The sequence below is a fragment of the Babylonia areolata genome, chromosome 1 (assembly GCF_041734735.1).
Source record: "Babylonia areolata isolate BAREFJ2019XMU chromosome 1, ASM4173473v1, whole genome shotgun sequence".
Lineage (NCBI taxonomy): Eukaryota > Metazoa > Mollusca > Gastropoda > Neogastropoda > Buccinidae > Babylonia > Babylonia areolata.
The window spans coordinates 83615765-83635853 of NC_134876.1; the positions used below are offsets into that span (position 1 = coordinate 83615765).

At 41.2% G+C, this 20089-nt stretch overlaps 1 protein-coding gene across 2 annotated transcripts in view; it reads right to left on the reverse strand.

Moving 5' to 3' along the window:
- LOC143288523 (uncharacterized) overlaps nt 1-20089 on the reverse strand; it is a 55835-nt gene that overhangs the window by 31536 nt on the left and 4210 nt on the right. The window contains exons 2-3 of one of the 2 annotated variants that reach the window (XM_076597118.1): nt 16498-16552; nt 775-874 (exon numbers count right to left, since the gene is read on the reverse strand). In XM_076597118.1, the coding sequence (XP_076453233.1) occupies nt 775-874; nt 16498-16539 (142 nt within the window). In that variant the 5' untranslated portion in view covers nt 16540-16552. Of the gene's footprint in view, nt 1-774; nt 875-7069; nt 7569-16497; nt 16553-20089 lie in introns of those variants that run through there. The other variant, XM_076597109.1, reaches the window with a different exon arrangement.

Here is a 20089-nt window from a genome sequence, read left to right on the forward strand (position 1 = left end):
TGGGCCGGTAAGGCAGACTGAGGGCCTGAAAATTCACAGTTAGACAAAAAAAAGACAGATGGAGAGCATGGGAGGTAGGCAGGCTGACGGATATAATTATTTGTTATTATGTCCTCAGTTTAATGTCTGTCCACATATGTATATAAATGCATGTATGCATGTTGGTGTTTGGGTGCATGCAGGCATTCATGATTGTGCACAGCCAGCCAGTCTGTCACATTTTACAACTATACAAGAAACTTTTCAATTGGTCACTGTCAAGTACTTTCAATGACAGTTTCTTTCTTTTTCTTTCTTTCTCTCTCTCTCTCTCTTTTTATTTTTTTTAATACAAAATCATTCCTTATTCAATTAAATCAGAAGTGAAAAGTAGTGAAAAGTATAAGGAGATAAATACTGAAATCATATATTCCAAGTGCTAAGTGTGTAATTGCACTGCATGTAAGTTGCATACATAAGACAAACAGGGTATCATATTTTTCACACTAAATATGCTTTTACAATAAATGACACAACTTGCCAAGGTGCAGAGAACATAATGTCCATTTACATTTACATGGACAAGGCTCGTCATCCACAGGTACTACTAAACTGATTACAGGTCTACTCTCTCTTGAAAGCTTTCAACACTGCAGCCTGTTGACCAATGCTAAATTTACAATTTTTGTCTGCAAGTATCAAAATTACACAAAATGACAAATGGTAACTACTATGTCAACAGTTATGAGTTACACAGGTCTATCAATATTATAAATAACGGACTTGCCAACATACCTTCTCCTGGTTCCCAACTCTTTTCTGCTGGTGTTGTAAGAGTTTTAGAACAGAAAAATGCATCTGCGTAAGGGTTCAGGCCCGTTCCTGGTTTCTGTACCTGTCAACATAAAAAGCACAATACTCTGAAAGTGAAAGGAGGAGACTGAAAGTGAAAGGAGAGAGCGCTCCAAGGAGGAAACTGTACAGTGCTCTTAATTTTATGAAGAAACACATAAAGAGTGTTGACATGAGTTTATCACACACACACACACACACACACAAACTGTGGAGGGGGAATCTATCAGTAGCTTCATTTCCTTCAAGGATGAACAATCTGAAGCTGCATACTGTCTGAATCATTTCCTCCAAATTAACTTACAAACACCATTTCTTCCCTTTGATTAAAATAGTAATAATAAATCATTTTTCATTCTCTTCCACTTCCCTCCCCTGCATCTCTATCTAAATGTGTGCACTGTGCTCAGATCAGCATACATAAAAACCTTTTAGACCAGCAAACACCACCATTACGGGTAACAGTGGTGGGAGTATCTGAATCAATTATTTGTGTATACACATACAATATTTTCCTGTTGCCCTTGCCACTCACACTTCCTCTCAAATTGAAGGCCAAGTAAAACCTCTGTGTCACAGTGTTCGTGTCAGTCTGTCACTGTGTTCTCCCTGACTGTACTGTACTTTCCACACAATAGCACTTCCCCTACATTGAATGCAAGCAACAAAACCTAAGCATCACTGTGTTTTTCCCTACACCCAAACCAAATGCAGTGTACTTACTTCCCTTTTGTCTTTTCGAAACAACCTGTGAAAAAGTACAGCTGCCAAATCTGTATCATCAACAGTAGAAATCAACTGTAATCCAAAAACATCATCTCTCACCTCCCTATTGTGATTATCAACAGATTCAAGCCTTGCCTCATCAGCTGACACAGCAGTCTCACATGTTTCTCTTTCTACTACCCCCGCCCCTACTCTACAACTCTCGTCTCCTCACCCACTTGTCAAAACCATGATAATGGACAACAGGAAGACTGAAAAGCTGGTCGCAAAAGTTCTGTTAACAAGAAAATGTACCAAGCTTCATGAAAAAGCAATCATAGTCATTAGTTGGGAGCTCAGTATCTGCAGCAGCTTGAATGAGTGCTGCACATACTGAAAGCAAAACAGATACCACTGTCAAAGAAACTAAGCAAATTGTTTAGCTGCAGTGCAATTTGGTGTCTCTGCTGGCGGGTGGCTTCTAAGTCACCCTAACACTCATACTGGTAGTCCATGCGCACTGTTGGCACTGGGACTGTGATGATTAGAACACACATTATTGGCAGTGTGAGAGAGACTCATGCCACTCTGATGCCGTGATGGAATACTATCCCTATCAGCAACAATAAAAAAGTAATTACTTAAAAAATATTGTTAATGATGAACAACACTGGCTTTGAACCGGCCAAAAAGTTAATGAATTTGCCTGCAAGCTGCTGTAAAATAAAAACCTGCAATAACAAAAAATAAACAAATAAATTTTAATCTGGGAACTGACTGAATATCCAAGTGCACACACACACACACACACAAACAGTATTAAAGAATAACCACCTCGCCTGTAGCTGTCATCACCACGGTCACCTTCAACCTGTTAAAACACTGTACTGTCCAAGAGACAACAACAACAACAAAAAAGTGCTCAAAACGAAATGCAACCTTACATTGGGAAAGAGCAAGAGTGGGAAGAAAGGGCGACAGGGGCCGAGAGGGGATAAAGAAGGAAAAGCGTGAGCGAGGGATGACACGATGTCAGAAGCTAAACGGAAAGCGATGGTTGTCGGAAACGGCTTTTGTTTCCAAAAAAAAAAACGGGCCCCACTGCACGAGCAGCTGAAGGGCCGGATGGATAGAAACGGCACAAACTTTCAATATGAATTATTTGCGTGTTGTATACTTAGGGTAAAATCCTTTCATGTGCCCACGGGCTCATGGCAACGGTTTCCTATGAATGCACCTTTCTTTTTCTCCCCTCCCCCCACACCCCTCCCATTCCAACACTGTCTGCTTGCTGCAGGAAGTCCGTTTATCAACCCACAAATACAATTCAACTATGCAAGAACAATATCAAATGTTGTAAAACGTCAGTCTCGTCACTCGCATGGGGAAAAAAAAGTGGCGGTCATGTGTCTTTTACACGCTGACTTGTTCATCAACATGGTGAAAAATCAAACGTGGCATTTGGGCGGACGGCAGGGTCAATGCAGACTGACAAGGAAAAATATCAATGCTGTGCGTCAATGAATGACAAAGAAAATAATACCCAGCCCTGAGACGTGATGGAATTTCAGTAATTACTCATTCCTGTTGGTTCTTTCCCCCGTCCTTTATCAACCCGGCAATTCTCCTCAAATTTTGTAAATCTAACAATAACATAAAAGGGGAGAATATGCACTCATGATTATACCACCGATCTCTTTGCTGTCTTTCTCTCAGAAAATCTGATCATCAACTTGAATCTGCATTTTCATAAACAACTGCAACAACAAAATGAAAACACAAAAGGAACTAAAATGAAACAATGCATATTACATTCCCGGCTTGCTATCCTCCTTACCTCTGTGTGTGTGTGAGTGGGGGGTAGGGGGGGGGGTGTGTGTGTGTGGGGGGGTTCAATATGTGTGTCAGCATGCATGTGTGAAGCATGTGTGTGAGGAAAGAGGTTTTCTAATGTTTGTACACAACTCTTGCAGTAGAAATACGGTCTAATCAAGTTTGATTTTTCTTCTTGTTGACAGGCAGCACTGCTGCACTGAAGGTACCCTATAGTGGAAATAATAACAAAGAATAATAATCTACTTGATACAATAGTAATAACTATCACTAAACAACACACACAGACAGACAGACAGACAGACACACACACACACATATATAAGCAAAAACCTGCTGATCTAATACAAACTCCTGCTGCAATACAGGTAACAGGCTGTCAAAAACATCACCACTGTGCTTACATTCCCAACAATCTATGGCAACTTTGACTGCAGTGCAACATCTGTTGCCACCTGAGCACAGAACCCAAGTGCAATGGATCTTTACTTTCTGAACACCCAAAACTACTGTTGATAATGGATTATTGATGTCTAATAGTGCAGATAACAGATGAAACTTTATCAATTTCCCTGCCTCCTCCATTTTACAGCTCCGCCCCTTTATTTTCACTTTGTCCATATGTATGGCTCTGTAATGTGATGTACTGAACACAAGCTGCATGACATCAGATCTAAATGTGAGCGTACTGTACTATACTCCACTGTACTGTGTTATATCACTTTCTTGTTAAAACAGAACTCCATTCAAGGCCGGTTTCTGTCCATGGTGACAACACATGGTCACAGTACAGCCCATACTTACAATCATCTACCAGAATCTGAACAAGACTGACTTCATTTGAAAAAGTGTATCTCTGGCCTTGAAAAAGTGTTTTTTCTGGACTCTACTACTTACGACAAAGATTCTGAGGAAAAAACTTAAAAAAAAAAAAAATTCATTCTTGCTGTTGCTATGATATTAAAGAGGCAAAATAATGTAAATAAATTGTTAAGGCCTCATCAGTTTCTGCTTGCTTTATAATTTATTTATAGTGTGTTGTTTTTTTTAATCCATTCAACTGTATTTCAAACCTTGTAATGTTTCAGAGAATATATATATATCATTATAACTGTTGCTTATAGTCCAGCCGACAGCACAGGGCCATGTCAGGACTGCCAACTACACAATTGTTCAATCTCGTTAAACACAAAACTGTAACATCCACACACAAAAACATTATGATAAACCTAAAAAAGAGTTCATGACACATTATCTTATTCTTAACCATTTAGCTCCTAAGGGCAAATAAGGCCATGATGAGGACGTCAGCCATTCCACTTCATTCACCCCCAGAATACAAAACAAATTGTAAAAATAAAATTTAAAAAAAAGAGGAAAAAACAATACTTCAAAGCACAACGAAAAATACATAAAAAGGCCATACTGGCAAATAACACTGCAGAATGGACAGCTAGTGCCCAACCCAGTGTTTACAATTTCACTACCTAATCACCAGACCAAAGGAGCACAGTCTGCAGAAAAAGAGAAAAAAGTGTCAAGGCTTGCTCCAAAATGAAAGGCCGTTGGGGAAATGGACTGAGGAGGCAGAAAAAGGATACAGCAGTGAAGGAAGAAAAAAAGGCAGGAATAAAGAGAGTTAATTCAGTAATATTAATAGTAATGAGGAAATTTCTAGCAAAGAATTTCCAGAGGGCAAGGATGCTATTTATACCGGAAGACCCACAGCATCTCCAGGAGGGAGAAAATCAACTGAAATTGCTCTACTGTCAATCTTGTCCAATACCACAAACTGCCACTAATATTCAGCACTGTTTCTAAGAAAACCCCTAAAGTCAACTTAAAATAATAATACACATTAAGTATAACAGAATAACAGTAACAATTTAAAACATATCAGAATTTGTTAGTTGCAGTTCTTAGATGCCTGCGCCTGTACAAGAACAAAACAAATGTGTCACTGATAAACCTGTAATCACATGATTACAACTTCATTTGAGCTGACAAAAGTGGCAAGGTCTATGTAGTTCTGATTTGTGAAATTATATCCTTAACTCATTGCTACCATCAATCACAAATATCTGGTCTAACCTACGTTTCATTTGGGATATACACCCAACTACATACACCTGATTAGAATTACACCGTCATGTAACAATCAATGAGAAAGGTAATCTTAATAGCACCTGATCAGATTCCTGACTGTCTTTTCAACAGATTTAGCACATTGCTGGAGACCCAACGGTACTGTAACATCAACAGAAAAATTGTATAGTATAAAATAAAGGAGCTGGCAGCAAATGGGGAATGTATAAACATATATCAAGAATAACACTGCCAAATAAAGGAAAAGAAAAGTTTACTGTTACCAGTAAGTTATAGCTTTTCAACTTTGGGCTGCATACCTTACTATTGAAAACAAGGAAGGTCCCGGAAGATTCTGTTTTTAAAAAATAAGAAAATACTGTTACACTGAGCAGTTGAGCTTCTCAGGAATGACAAATTGTAAAAAAAAAAATTAAAAAAATTAAAAAAAAGAGAAGGAAAAAACTGCAACATGTTAAAAAAACAAAGGAAAAGAAAGTGGTGGAAATGTTTTTATTAAGTGAATGGAAACCAGATCACTGGTATAACTAAGTCATATATATTATGACTTATATACATGAGCAAACATCACTCTTGCTTGGCAATGAATCAAAATATAACAGTATAAGGTTTGCAACCATCTGTCAACCATTCACTGTATCACTGTATGGAGACCAACCCAATTAACACCAACAAAAGCCAACCCCATAGCCTGTCTTGCATACATGTTCACATCACAGTGTAGCCATGGGTCAAATGGTCAGCAGATATTACTGTCTATCAACAACAGATTCTTATCAATGTTTCTCAAGTCTTCTGTGCAGGAAAACAACTCACTAGAGATGAACATATTAACTGATTGGGCTTTTGCCACAAATGACTATGTTAACATTGGGTTGGATTGAATAATATTTTAATGTTCAACAATACACTTTAACACAATGCAAACAAAGGCAAAAGAGGCATCAACAAACTTAAAGCTAAAACTGTGCTCACATGTTGTACTTCAATTTTAACATGACTGCTAAGTGTTGAAGGCAGATGCTGAGATGGGATTAATCACAGAGGGACAGAAGACTGTGTTTAAAGGATGTGTAAAATGCCAATGCAATGAGTGCTTCAAACGTGAAGTTTTCTACTTGGAAGTATATAGTGACTGTACAGACACAAGTACCCAGGTGAATAGGTATGTTGACATTAAAAGCAACTTTCATACCCAACAGCAACATAACAGACTGATTTAAAAGACAAGTAATTTTACAAGATAAATCACTAAAATAAAAGCATATGTTCATGAATTTCTCTGACTTTGCTCTGTCAGTGCTTTTTCTTACTTTCTCTAGCACTGTTTCAAATTAGGGCTAATCTCAATCCAGTCAAGCACTTTCGTTTTTATTATTTAAGTGACCACCAACCCTGCAACACACACATTTCAAAAATGTCTCCCTCACTTTCAGTGTGTGGGTGGGATACACCACCAAATATGTTCTCAACGACAAGGCTTTTCTCAACTTCCAAATCATTGCCAAGTCTGTTACACCACCACCATATCTTCGCACCTAAACACACCACTGATCCTGGCAGTCAAACACTATAACATCAAAAACAGATTTACCTTTTTCAGCTGGCCTCTCTTGACGCACAGAACGCATGAGTTGGCCGAATAGTAGTAGACATCGCCAGGCAGCATGTGAACAAGCACGCAGGTGGACAACCCCGTTTCCAACAGCCTAAGCAAAGTAAATTGAGCGGGATTGGAACCCTGGGCAATGACTAGCCAAGGCAGAAATCTGGCTTCGACAGGCAGATGCAAAGTGTCTCGATGGCCGAGTGGACAAGCGGCTCAAGATGCAGCAGAGTGCTACCATATGGTAGGTACGTAGCGAAGGCTTGCGAGATCTGAGGAGCACTCAGCCACGGCAGCTGTGACATGACCAGGGGACTGTGTCACCTCTCCAACGGCACAAGCCTTCAGCCCCCTGCTAATCTGCCTAGGTACTGTCCTGTCTATTCACAAGACGCCGATCAAAACCGTTATCCAGAGGCCAGAAAATAAGGTGGTGGACTGGCTGACAACAGCACACAGAAAAATATTAACACCGTGTCCGTGTTGCGAGGCGGCCACTGCTCGTCATAATGAATGAGAGTTGTAGGCAGCCGAGCGATATAGAGTGGTGGTGGATTGCCACATGGAAGGCAGGCAAGTTGGCCCCATCACACGGCAGTGCGTTGTCACAGCCAAAGCCTGGCGGTGTGTGGCTGGCTGGCTGGCTCACTCAGCCACTCCCCCCCATCTCTCTCTCTTCTGTTGGAGTGCTACAGGGCAATGCACAGACACGAGAAAGAGAGACAGTCCACGAGACCAAACACGTCAACACAAAGCAAATCTCAGCGATGTGACAGACGGGGACGGCTGTGAAAGATTCAGTCCCGTCATTATCATGGCAATGCCAGGCGTGGTAGCAGCACGACACGTGCAACAAAGTACAGCATCAAGCAGTTCACTGGCCATGGCTAGACTGGGTCATTTTCATACTGACCTGTCTAACCACCCACACTACTGTGACCTTTATGCTGTCTGCATGGAAAAGAAGAATCCAATGGGTCATTTTCAAACTGACTGGTCTTACCACACACACAATATTATTTTCCCCAAATTATTGTACTAGAAATTACAACCCAAATGGTCATTTTCATACTCACCGATCTAGCCAGGACACAAAATTAAGACCTCCATCCTGTCTGTACTGACTTGAACCACTCAAAAGATCTTTTTCGTACTGGCCAGTCAAACCACCCACACAATATTATACACTCGACTCTATGCATGGAAGGAACAGAACAATCCAATGTAGTACTATCTGGCATTTTTGCCTTTGGGCCTCGCAGCCAGAAAACGTCCCCTCTTTGTATTAGTATCTTTTTGGTTTGCATTGCATGCTTCATCTTAGATATATCAAAGCAATTATTCATCAAATTTATAAAACATTACCAAATTTTGGATTGTAGTCCACAAAGTTCTTTAATCTATTAGTATCTTTTGCAAATTTAACTGAATGTGGTAGTGAGTTCCACCTGTTAACAACACAAATAGAAAAGTTATATTTTCTTTTGTTAGTGCAAAATGGTTGAACAAATATTTTTCCTTCGAAATTTCTTGTTATGCTGATTGGCGAAGAGTAAAAAATTTGTTATTATCAATGTCCTCACTGTTATTAATAATTTTGCAAGTCTGTACCAAATCTCCCCTAATCCTTCGTCCCTTCAGAGAGTGCAAATTCAAATATTTTAATCTTCCTCCAAATGTCATATTCTGGCATTCCTTCAACATTTTAGGAGCTATAATCTGAATATTTTCAATAACTATTGATTGATATTTCAACATTCCCATATTCCAAATGAGGTCTAACAAAAGCCTTTTAAAGTTATATAATTTCAAAAGAGTAACCTTATCTTTAAAAGATGAAGTAGAAACTCTTTTAAGTCCAATCATTTGGTTAGCTTTATTTATAATTCTCTGAATGTGAGGCGCAAAGGAAACTTTGCCATCAAACGTCACTCCTAGGTCTTTTTTCCTCTTTACATGCCTCTACAGTTTTAACATGATTACCAATATATTCATAATCATAGTGTAGTCATAACCAGGGTTTTGTTTGCCAGTGAGCATAACCTTACATTTTGATACGTTAAAGCAGAGGTTCCATGTATCTGACCATTCTTGCACAGGGGCAATGCAACATCTTTATATCTTTTTGAAGGACATTATTATCAGCTGCTTTATTGCAGATATGTGTGTCATCAGCAAATACCTTATACATGCTTTGGATTTTATCTGACAGATCATTAATTTTTATCTGACAGATAATTAATAAATATTATAAATAGGATGGGACCCAGAATACTGCCTTGTGGGATGCCACTGAGAACGTCAATTTTATTTGATATATATTCACCCACACATACCCTTTGTGAACCACCATGCAAAAAGATCCTTATCCACTGAAATACACCACCCTGGATACCATAACACTGGAGTTTTATCAATAGTTGTTTATGCGGGACAGAATTGAACGCCTTCTTGAAATCAAAATCAACAATATCAACTGCTTAATTATCATCCATTATTCTTGTTGCTTATAGTCCAGCCGACTGCACAGGGCAATATCAGGACTGTCAAACCACATAAATGCTCAACCGCATGAACACAAAACAATCACATCTACAAAAAAAACACTGACAAACCCACAAAACAGTTCATGACACAGTATCCCAACCATTTAGCCCCTTGTGGCAAATAAGACTCGACCATGCTGAGGACGCCAGCCATTCCGCTTAATTTATCATCCCCAGATTGCAAAAAAAAAAAAAAAAAAAAAAAAAAAAAAGGAAAAAAAACATTACTTCAAAGCCAAATAAAAAATACATAAAAAAGGCCATATAGGCAAATAACACTGCAGAATGGGCAGCTAGTGCCCATCCCAGTGTCTACATCTCACTACCTTATCGCCAGAGCAAAACAGCAAAGACAGTATATCACAGACAGCGGAAAAGAGAAAAGTGTCAAGGCTTGCTTGAAAAAAGAAATGGGAATGGACTGGGAAGGCTGCAAAAGGAGACAACAGTGAAGATAGAAAAAAGGCTGAACCAAAGAGAGTGACAGAAAAGAGGAAATTTCTAGCACAGAATTTCCAGAATTCCGGGATGCTATTTATACTGAAAGACCCCCCAGCATCCTATGGTGGATATCATCCATTAAGCTGGTAAGGTCTTCCATAACTAGTCGCTGAGTTATACATGGACGTCTTTTTCTGAAACCATGCTGACATTCTGCATATAAATCATTATCAGTAAAATATTCTGCGATGGCATCTCTTATAACAGACTACAGCACATGTCACATACAATACAGGTTAAGCTTACTATACTGGTCAGAGGTCAGGTCAGGTCATTAGATCTGCTACTGGTAACCTGTAATCCAGTACAACCTGTTCAGGGTCGGGTTGCCGGCGACTAAACCGGCACTCCCACTGCTCCCTTCCGGGACTGGTGAGGCGGGTGGCTAGACACCCTTATGGAGATCCATAAAAGGGCGTCGGCTCAGGAGAGCCACCGACGGCCATCTAGCTCCACTGTGCTGTGTGCATGCCACACGCAGTTGGCCCCCGGGGTGTGTCTACCCATGCATGCGAAGTCTGGATCCGGCAGAATCTGCAGAAGAAACCTATCGGTTCAACGGAGAGGAAGGCGGTTACAGCAACGCACTGTGGAGTGCAGAGAGCAAGATGAGACACCGAAAGGATATCTTGGTCATCCACTGCATCCGTGCTCATCCTCCAGTCATCTCGACTTAGTCTTGCCACTGGAAATTGGTGGACCCGGACGAGAGAGTGAGGTCGACGTTGCGCAACTCCTCTTCACTTTAAACAAACTCATCGCGCAAGTCATCAGTCATCCAAAATGACCTTTCATCCTTCATCATTTCATCACCCCCAAGTCCTGTGGCGACAGGCGAGCGACAAAACGACAAGTGTGGGTACACTGGCAGTCGCAGCCGCAGACCTGCACGCAGGCGGCTCAGGCCATAGGGTCGTTCTTCGTCGACAGGAGCAGCGATGGAGCTCGGCAGCCGTCTGAGTGTCTGAGCAGCCCTCTTTAGGAATGCACTGCTCGCCTCCCTGGCATGAGGAAGGGGCTAGAAAAGGTGCCCTAAAAACTGCCTGCTCCATATCACCCTGGCCAGCATACCGCGGCTGGCGGGGACCCTACATCAGCGGTCGAAACAAAAAGAAAGAAAAGAAAAAAACAAGGATCATTCCTCTCACCATTGGTGCTTGGAACATAAGGACTCTCCTGGACAGAGATAACGCGGACACACCCCAAAGGAGAACGGCACTAGTTGCATCCGAACTCGCCAGATACAACATTGACATCGCAGCCTTGAGTGAAACTCGGCTTGCAGGTGAAGGCGAGCTCTGTGAACGGGGATCTGGTTACACCTTCTTCTGGAGTGGACGAGGAAGCGAAGAGCGACGTGAGGCTGGCGTTGGTTTTGCAGTAAAAACAGCACTTGTCAGCAAGCTAGCTGGAATCCCAAAGGGAGTCAGCGATAGGCTTATGACCATGAAACTCCCACTGGCATCTGGCCAGAAGCACCTCACCATTGTCAGTGCCTACGCCCCAACCATGACCAACCCGGATGAAGTGAAGGCGAAGCTGCTATCCCTAAAGCAGACAAGCTCATCATTCTTGGGGACTTCAATGCTAGAGTTGGCTCTGACTACATCTCCTGGGATGGAGTGACTGGAAAGCATGGTGTGGGCCACTGCAACCCAAATGGATTGCTTTTGCTTCAGACTTGTGCAGAGCACGAACTGCTGATAACCAAAACAGTTTTCTGCCTCCCTACCCGTAACAGGACGTCATGGATGCACCCACGCTCAAAGCATTGGCATCTCATCGATTACGTCATCATCAGGAAAAGGGATAGGCAAGATGTACGTGTAACAAAGACCATGTGCGGCGCCGAGTGTTGGACAGACCATCGCCTTGTAGTCTCGAAGCTGAATATTCGAATCCAGCCCAAGAGACGCCCCCAAGGCCAGAAGGCTCCAAAACGGCTCAACATCACTAAGCTGAATAACATCACCATCAAACAGTCCTTTGTGGAGCTGCTGGAAGATCGTCTGGAATCCGCCTCTCTGGACAACCAGAAATTTATTTCCTTGGTCAGCCAATTCCATGAAGGCATGCAGGCTCGAGTCCAGGACAATGGCGAAACATCTGCCCCTTTTGCTGTCACAAACGGTATCAAGCAAGGCTGCGTCCTGGCTCCGACGGTGTTCAGCCTCATGTTCTCTGCAATGCTTACTGATGCCTTCAGAGATGGCGATGTTGGAATCGGCCTGAAGTACTGAACAGATGGCAAGTTGTTTAACCTCAGAAGGCTTCAAGCAAAAACGAAGGTCATGACAGACATCATCAGAGACTTTTTGTTTGCTGATCATTGTGCCCTCAACGCTGGATCTGAAGCTGACATGCAACTCAGCGTCAACAAGTTTGCCACTGCCAGCAGGAACTTCGGCCTTACCATCAGCACGAGGAAAACTGAAGTTCTCCATCAGCCAGCCCCAGGGAAACCCTACGTTGAGCCCAACATCACAGTCAACGGTCAGAGACTCAGTGCGGTGGAGCGGTTCACATACCTTGGCAGCACACTGTCACGATGAAGTGAACGTCAGGACTGCAAGAGCAAGCGCAACTTTTGGCAGACTCAGTGCAAATGTCTGGAACAGAAGAGGCATTAGTCTTGAGACCAAACTAAAGGTCTACAGAGCAGTAGTTCTCCCCACACTACTGTACGCCTGCAAAACTTGGACAGTGTACCAACGACATGCCAAGAAGCTGAACCACTTCCACACAACATGCCTCAGGAAGCTACTGAACATCAAGTGGCAAGACAGGACCCCAGACACAAGAGGTGCACGCAAAAGCCACCCTTCCCAGCATCTTCACCATCCTGATGCAGTCCCAGCTTCGCTGGGCTGGACACGTGGCGCGCATGCCAGACCATCGGCTGCCCAAAAGGCTCTTCTATGGCGAGCTGCAACAAGGGAAGAGATCACACGGAGGTCAGAAGAAGCGCTTCAGAGATACTCTGAAAGTCTCTCTTAAAGCGTTTGATATCAACCCTGACTCCTGGGAGGAATCTGCAGTGGACCGTGACAAATGGCGCGCTGCTGTGCACAAAGGCGCCAAGTTGTGCGAGGCCAACAGGACTGCTGCAGCTGTTCAGAAGAGGCAGGCCAGAAAGTCACGGGCAAACAAGCTCCCTGACAATGATATGCCTGTCTTTGTCTGCCCCAACTGTCAGCGAACATTTCGTGCGCAGATTGGACTATTAAGCCATCTGCGCATTCACAGATAGATTCATGAGCATCCTCCCCCCCACCCCACCACCACCCTCCCCCAGCTGGATGACAATGATGGTCATCATCGATCTCGATGGACACACCACCACCACCACCACCACTATACTGGCCTATGATTACTAGCATCTGATTTTGCACCCTTTTTTGAAAATTGCTATTACTTCAACGCTTTTCCAATCTTTTGGAAGTATACCAGTTTCTAGTGATTTATCAAAAAGCTGACACAGCGGTACAGATAACTCCCTGCTAATCTCTTTTAGCACTTTAGGTGGAATAAGAGGGTCATTTGCACACTGACTGATCAAGCCATCCACTCAATAATTACTTCCATGCTGCCCTGCATGAAATGGAGTATCTAATCCAAAGCATCTTGTTCACCTTCATCAGCAGTGACGCTCTATAGCACGTCGTTTATGCACATAAATCTAACAAGGACCTCCAGTTCTCAGCACAAGGATGTGTAGGATTACCAGCTACCGTGGCAAAGTGGTTAGCATCGCGGACTGACAGCTGGGAGGATGTGGGTTCGAATCTCAGCGGAGGTGGGTTTTTTGGCCCGTAGCCAGCTCCTAACCAGAGTTGAGTGTGCTGTTGGCTTATATGGGGAGACTGGAACCACACAGTCGAGTGTCATCCACTTCAAGGATGCATCTTTGGGTGTGTTGCTCTAATTACCTGACCAACACTGCAAGTGTCTGTATCTCTCGGGTCTGGTTAACACCGGGATATCATTATGACAGGAAGCGTAGAGTACAGCCTTGTCACGCAGTCCCAAACCAAAATGGACCTCCATAGCAACATCGTCATCCTCCTCCTCCTTCATCATCATCAATATAAATAAAACAGTCTCAAAGTCTGTGGCCTTTCATGCCCTGCTCTCATGGTGACCTCGGTTTCGATACCCCTCCACTTCTGTGCTTGGGGCAAGTCCTGTCAATGTCTTCAGTGTCAGCAGATTCATAGGGGCCTGTTGTTTGAGAGGCGTGGTGGCGGTCTCCACTCTGGGAGGGACGCTCAGTCTGGCTCCGCGACTAAGACATTATTGTCATTAGTAGGGGGCTTAGTAGGTGGTGTCCTAAGTATGTTGAATCAGAACAGGCACCACTGAACACCACCAAAGTGACTCAGCAGCAGTCCAGGGTCTCCTCTGGTGTGTGGCCGCCTGGTGATCTAAGATCAATGGTTCCCTGCGGACTGCCAACGGTGGAACTGTGACAGACGAACCCGGGTGTGGTCGTGTATGGGGGAATCTAAATGAGCGGCATGGGAGTAATGCCACTGAAATGGTACAGATGATGAGGCAGAAAAACAACAACCAAACTACAAAAAACAAACGATCTTTCCAACCACAAAACTCACACACACACGCACAGTGATGGTGCAAGCCAAAAATAGAAGCGCCGCACATACTCGTCCGTGAAGACAAATTTTCTTTGCAGTTGATGTAAATGCTTTTTTGGCGTGTGGCTGTGATTATGTCAATAGTGTGGCAATACACTACATGGCTGCACTTAATGTACCAGCTTTAAATCAACAGCTGGAGTTCCAAAGATTCGTTTGCTTTACCAGCATGCAAAGTGTTTTGTTCGAATGTGTGTCCAGATTCTCTCTCATTTGGACGTTGGTACGTTTCACTATCACCGTTGTTTCTGATCATGCACGTATGCACTGAGACACATTTTACAAGTTTCAATCTGCATTTCAATCTTTATTTCTTAATACTTTCACTAATTTTCAAGTTTCATTAATACCCACTATTCTGGGAAAGTACATCACCATTCCAAGTTACATGCCTATGCCACATGGGAATTTAAACATTTAAGCTTGTGATGGCCTTGCTCCATTACTGATATCAATTGAACAGGTACTGGAGAGACAGGGCCATCAGTGCCTCAGCCAACAATCAGAAACCAAACATTTTACATTCATTTATATCAATGTTCAAAATTCATGCTGCACACGGAATCTTGGTTCATAACTTCATCCAAAATACTAGCACACAGAACATCACTCAGGTCAGCTCCAGTGGAGAGAGAGATGGGGCAATTAAAATTCTGATCCATGCGGGAATCAAACTCAGGTCACACAACATTTTCTAGAACTGGGTAGTCAAGACTGAGACTTGGCCACTGTTCCACCTTGATGTCTTGATGCCCTGCCCTTGTCTTTCCATAGTTTTGATTTGGGGTCTAGATTTCCCTATGACCAATCAACATTCCATATCTGACAATGACTGGACACAATAAATGAATATGCAAAATCCAAACTCTATGATTTATCAAACTGATATCCTTTGCTAGCATGCTGTGGTGTGTCCTTGACATGTGATACTGAATCTCAATAGGATTCACATATATATGTGACACTATTTTCAAAAGGCCATAATACATGGTACAAAGTTTGATAAAGACTGCATCTATAATTCTATTCATAGACAAGCTGTATCATGCCCACAAGTTTCAAGTATATATTATCACTGTACCAAGTTACCATGACTTTTGAATCTTGAATTTGTACTGTAACTACCAGTAATTTAAGAAGGGGGTGACTGGACTGATTACTGGCTTTATCAATATCCATCATAATGAATTGATAATGCTAAGTTTTACATTACTACCATTTCAAGTCATTTGCCTGAGAAAATGCAAATGTCTAAGTCCACCAGACTATCAAATAAATACACACAAACACAGACAAACATGCACACACTTACACACACCTGAGACAGGATGATTCACAGACTCACTTTGAGGATTACATATGTGAGTGAAAATAAATATTACTATACCTGCAGTTTTCAATCCTGTCTCATGTAATGTGTATTGCCTGCAGGCTAAATGTGTGGTTGAATAAAATCCATGTTCTGTTTCAGTACAGCCAGATAGATTTATCATGTCCACATTCATTAATGATTATCAAAGATGTCCTGTATAAAAAGTTTTATGAAAACATCTCACATTTTCAGCAACAGATTTAACAATCATCAACTGGCAATTTAACAATATGACAATTGTCAACTCAACTGACACCAACTATACATTAACACCCTGTGAGCTGTAACATTTATAAATAATAAATCATATCAATTTGCAGATTTACTGGAATCTTTACTTACAGAACTGTTCAGATCAGGTTCTTGTTGATCCGAAGTCATCATCAAAAGTGTTATCCTGTGAGACAAAAACAAACAAAAAAATTAGCAAAGCATCCATGGCAAGGCTAGAATTTCCTTTACATTTTAGCCTTGAGAACCATTACAAAGCAAGCATGTTGTGTGAATATGTCTGTCATGGTATGTGCATCCCCCGATCCACTTCAGCTAAAAGTAAAACTGAGTAAAAGTTAAACCACTTTCTCCTTAACCTAAGGGCTGGTTTTGAGCCAATGTGGACTACTGTTTATTTTTCAAATGAGAATGATCTACTTTGTTACAGAGCCAAGTTTGAGGTCTTAAAAAAAAATATAAGAAAAAAGTTTCCATAATCTGAAAACTGTGGCATTTTTTTAAAAGAAAATATTGCACTGACAGATACACTGGAAAAAAACAACTACTATAGAAATCAGTGGCTTGAGTCTGGAACAAAACTAAATGTGTAAGAGTGAGTTTGGAATGTGAACATGTATATGCAGACAGATATAGTTATATATAGACAGATAGACATACAGATAGATGTAAAGATCAAGAAATTAAAATGTGCAATGTTCCATTTATTAGAAACAACAGTAAATACTTTTCTTTTTTTTTTAAACAGAAAACTGATATGTGACACCTTCCATGAATAAGCATTCATTTGTAGATCTAAGGTTTAACAGTTATAATTAGCTTGCCAGAATACTTCTCAATTTCTAATTTTGGTAAAATCAGCTGATAAAAATGCCACAATTCAGTATCAGAGCAAGGGTGTACTGTGTCACTGCTGTAGTGCTGGCAAAGCACAGTGACTCATGTTATTCGCAAGGCAGTCTTAAAAATAAAAAAAAACTAACATGAAAATCAAACTAAATCTAATAGCCCACTTCACTTTTGTCTTTGGTTAAAACTAGACCTAAAACTTTATCTGCGTCCATTAACATAGAATGGTGTTGTTATGTTTTTGCTTACACTTCCAATGTCAAATACAAAAATACAACTACCAGAAATTAATGTGCATATCACACCATCTGCATACTGGGGGAATAGAGGGGAGCATAGTACTGAACAGGTTGTGCATGGAAACAGCCAGAAATTATCATAGTGAATCTATTCCACACAGCTTTAAGATGTCATCACAACTAACCTCTCATACATTTGTGGAAAAACATTCAAAACAGGCTTTATCATCAAGTTTATCCAATGAGCATTGATCACTTTGTACACCGTATTTATCTAGAATCATGATTCAGTTTATCTGAATAAAACTTCCAGTACTTAAATTTGTAAAAACAATGACCATAGTGATCAGAGTATGTCCACATACTGCACAGGCATCTTTCTTTCTTTTAAATAAATAGATTAAATAAAACAACAGAAAACAAGGCACAAGTAGAGAAGAAAAGATACATTCACGCACATAAGCCTTGAAAGCTTGATAATTAATATATTTATTTTTGCCAGTTTTTTTGTTTTGTTTTGTATATAAAAATAATCATCTGAAACACCCCAAATCATATATCTAAAAATATACATACACAACCAAAATCCACAAATGGCCAATACATCAAGAAACACAATAAGTTAAAATGTTCTAACTGATGAATCATATTCATAAAAAAGATTTTGCTGTGATTGAGACCAACACAATATTTACTTTTTCTCAAAGAAATAGTTGACAGAAAAATGGCAAAAGAGCTGATAGAAAAAAGAGAGAGAGAAAAGGCAAAGCCAGAAACAAAGACTGAAAGAGAACAATATAAAAAAACTTTCAAGGAAATTTCAGACACACATGCACATTAGATATCCAAGAACAATATAAAAAAACTTTCAAGGAAATTTCAGACACACATGCACATTAGATATCCATACTTAAAACTACTCATGATATCACTATAAACAAAAACAATACCACAATACTGAAAATTCATTTCCAACTCTTCACACCAGTCACACACTTCACGATACAATAAAAGATACACAAAAATTTTTTTAGAATGCAAAATGTAAAAGCAGTCACACCCTCCCCTTTCCCCACAACACATCACCATACACAAACAATTATATATTATGAAAGGATCTCATATGTTACAAATTTAGTTTTAACCTTCGCTGGCTGTCACTTTTGACTGCACACGGAAGCTCATGTGGGTCGTCCATGACCCATACCGCTGTCGCTTTTGACTACACACGGAAGCTCAGAGACAAAAACCTGTATATTCCTCCAAAGCTTGTGTGGGTCATGCATGACCCATACTTTGTAAAGAGACAAAAACCTGTATATTCCTCCAAAGCTTATAACAAAATATAGACAAGGAAAACATATCGTAACAATTGATTACACACACATGCGCTCGCACACGCACACACAGAATCACACAAACACATACACTCAGAAGAAACACATGCTCACGCACTCACACACACGCACATACACACACGCACACACACAACTGATCACACACACCAACGCTTAACACCACATGCACATTCATACAAACCCTACTTATGCACACAGAGATAGAAAGATAGAGAGAGAGAGAGAGAGAGAGAGAGAGAGAGAGAGAGAGAGAGAGACTGAGACAGAGAGAGAGAGAGAGAGAGAGATTGAGACAGACAGAGAGCGAGAGAGAGAGAGATGACTCATAGCATCCTATACACGCACAAAGATATTCAGTCACACAGGTACATGCTGTTAGAGAAAGGGACAGAAGGGGGTTATAGCTGAAGACAGGCGAAAGAGACGGGGCGGGGAGGGGGGTGTGGGGGGGGGTAGTGGGAGAGTAGTGGGGTAGTGAGGCTATTGAAAGTAAAACTTCTTTATTTTCTTTCACTAATTGCAAATTAAACCTTCTGAAATCACTATTAAAAAGGTATGGGTCGTGCATGACCCACACGAGCTTTCCAGGGGTGACCACATTTTTTCCTCTTTAAAAAGCATGGGTCATACATGGCCCACACAAGCATCCGTCTGTAGTTAAAACGCCACCTTTAATTACTCATTAACTAATTAATGAATTTTTTCATTTCTTGGCAAAAGTTGGCCTTTTAGGTGCAGGAAGCATTTCTGAAATTTCTTAGAAAAAATATTAAGAACTGGCTGAGATATTTGCGTTTTTGTACCCTTCTGGGTTGTGTACGACCCACGATAGCCAGCGAAGGTTAAAACATAAGGTTGCTGTACTCATATATTTTTCTGTTTATGTCAGTGAAATAAAAAAAATTCATTAACTCAACAACATCTGGTCGGCCGCCGGTTTCCGATGCTATTCCGCTCACTTGAAAGCCTGTCGGACGCATTGTTACGACAGGTTTTGATCCTTTTTTAACGTTACCGATCTTAATTTAAGGGCGATAACTCACAATTTTCAGATAGCTCAGACACTTTTCTTGCGAGTTCCTTCCCTTAGACCGTTGTTTGTTCGTTCTATAGCAGTTTTCTTTGTTTGTGAAGCGAACCACCCTCACGCTCACCACCATTTGGTTTTCAACATGGCGACATCAAGACGAAACCGGTTCGTGCGGAACATAAGAATGGCTCAAGCAGTCAAATTGATTCATGAAACCGGGTCTGATG